The sequence below is a fragment of the Colobus angolensis genome, unplaced genomic scaffold (assembly GCF_000951035.1).
Source record: "Colobus angolensis palliatus isolate OR3802 unplaced genomic scaffold, Cang.pa_1.0 Scaffold100, whole genome shotgun sequence".
In the NCBI taxonomy this organism is placed as follows: Eukaryota; Metazoa; Chordata; class Mammalia; order Primates; family Cercopithecidae; genus Colobus; species Colobus angolensis.
This window is the reverse complement of record NW_012110920.1, coordinates 3662302-3662598: the sequence shown is the minus strand read 5'-3', so window position 1 is coordinate 3662598 and position 297 is coordinate 3662302. Positions and strand designations below refer to the sequence as shown.

The 297-nt window shown below is 67.0% G+C and overlaps 1 protein-coding gene across 1 annotated transcript in view; it reads right to left on the bottom strand.

Moving 5' to 3' along the window:
* The window catches only part of MAPKAPK2 (mitogen-activated protein kinase-activated protein kinase 2), a 71285-nt gene that overhangs the window by 48849 nt on the left and 22139 nt on the right, over positions 1-297 (bottom strand). The window contains exon 3 of the mRNA XM_011938691.1: positions 77-296. Coding sequence (XP_011794081.1) covers positions 77-296 — 220 coding nt within the window. The remainder of the gene's footprint in view (positions 1-76; position 297) is intronic.

The window sequence follows — 297 nt, the reverse complement described above, 5'->3', positions numbered from 1 at the left end:
GGGGCTGGCACCCGACGCTGGGGAGCTCCAGGGCCCAGGGCCGGCCCCGCCTCCCCTCGCCGGGCCCCAGACCTACTTTGAGGGCGAATTTCTCCTGAGTCCTCTTGTTGAAGATCTGCAAAACTTTCCCGTTGATGCCCAGCCCCAGGACCTGGCTGGTGACCTTGTAGTCATCGATGATGGCGTTCTTCTTGATCTGCAGGCCGGACTTGACGTGGAACTGCGGGAACTGCTGCGGGGGCGGCGGCGGCGGCTGCGCCGGGTCGGAGCGAGGAGACCCGAGCGAGCAGACGCGGC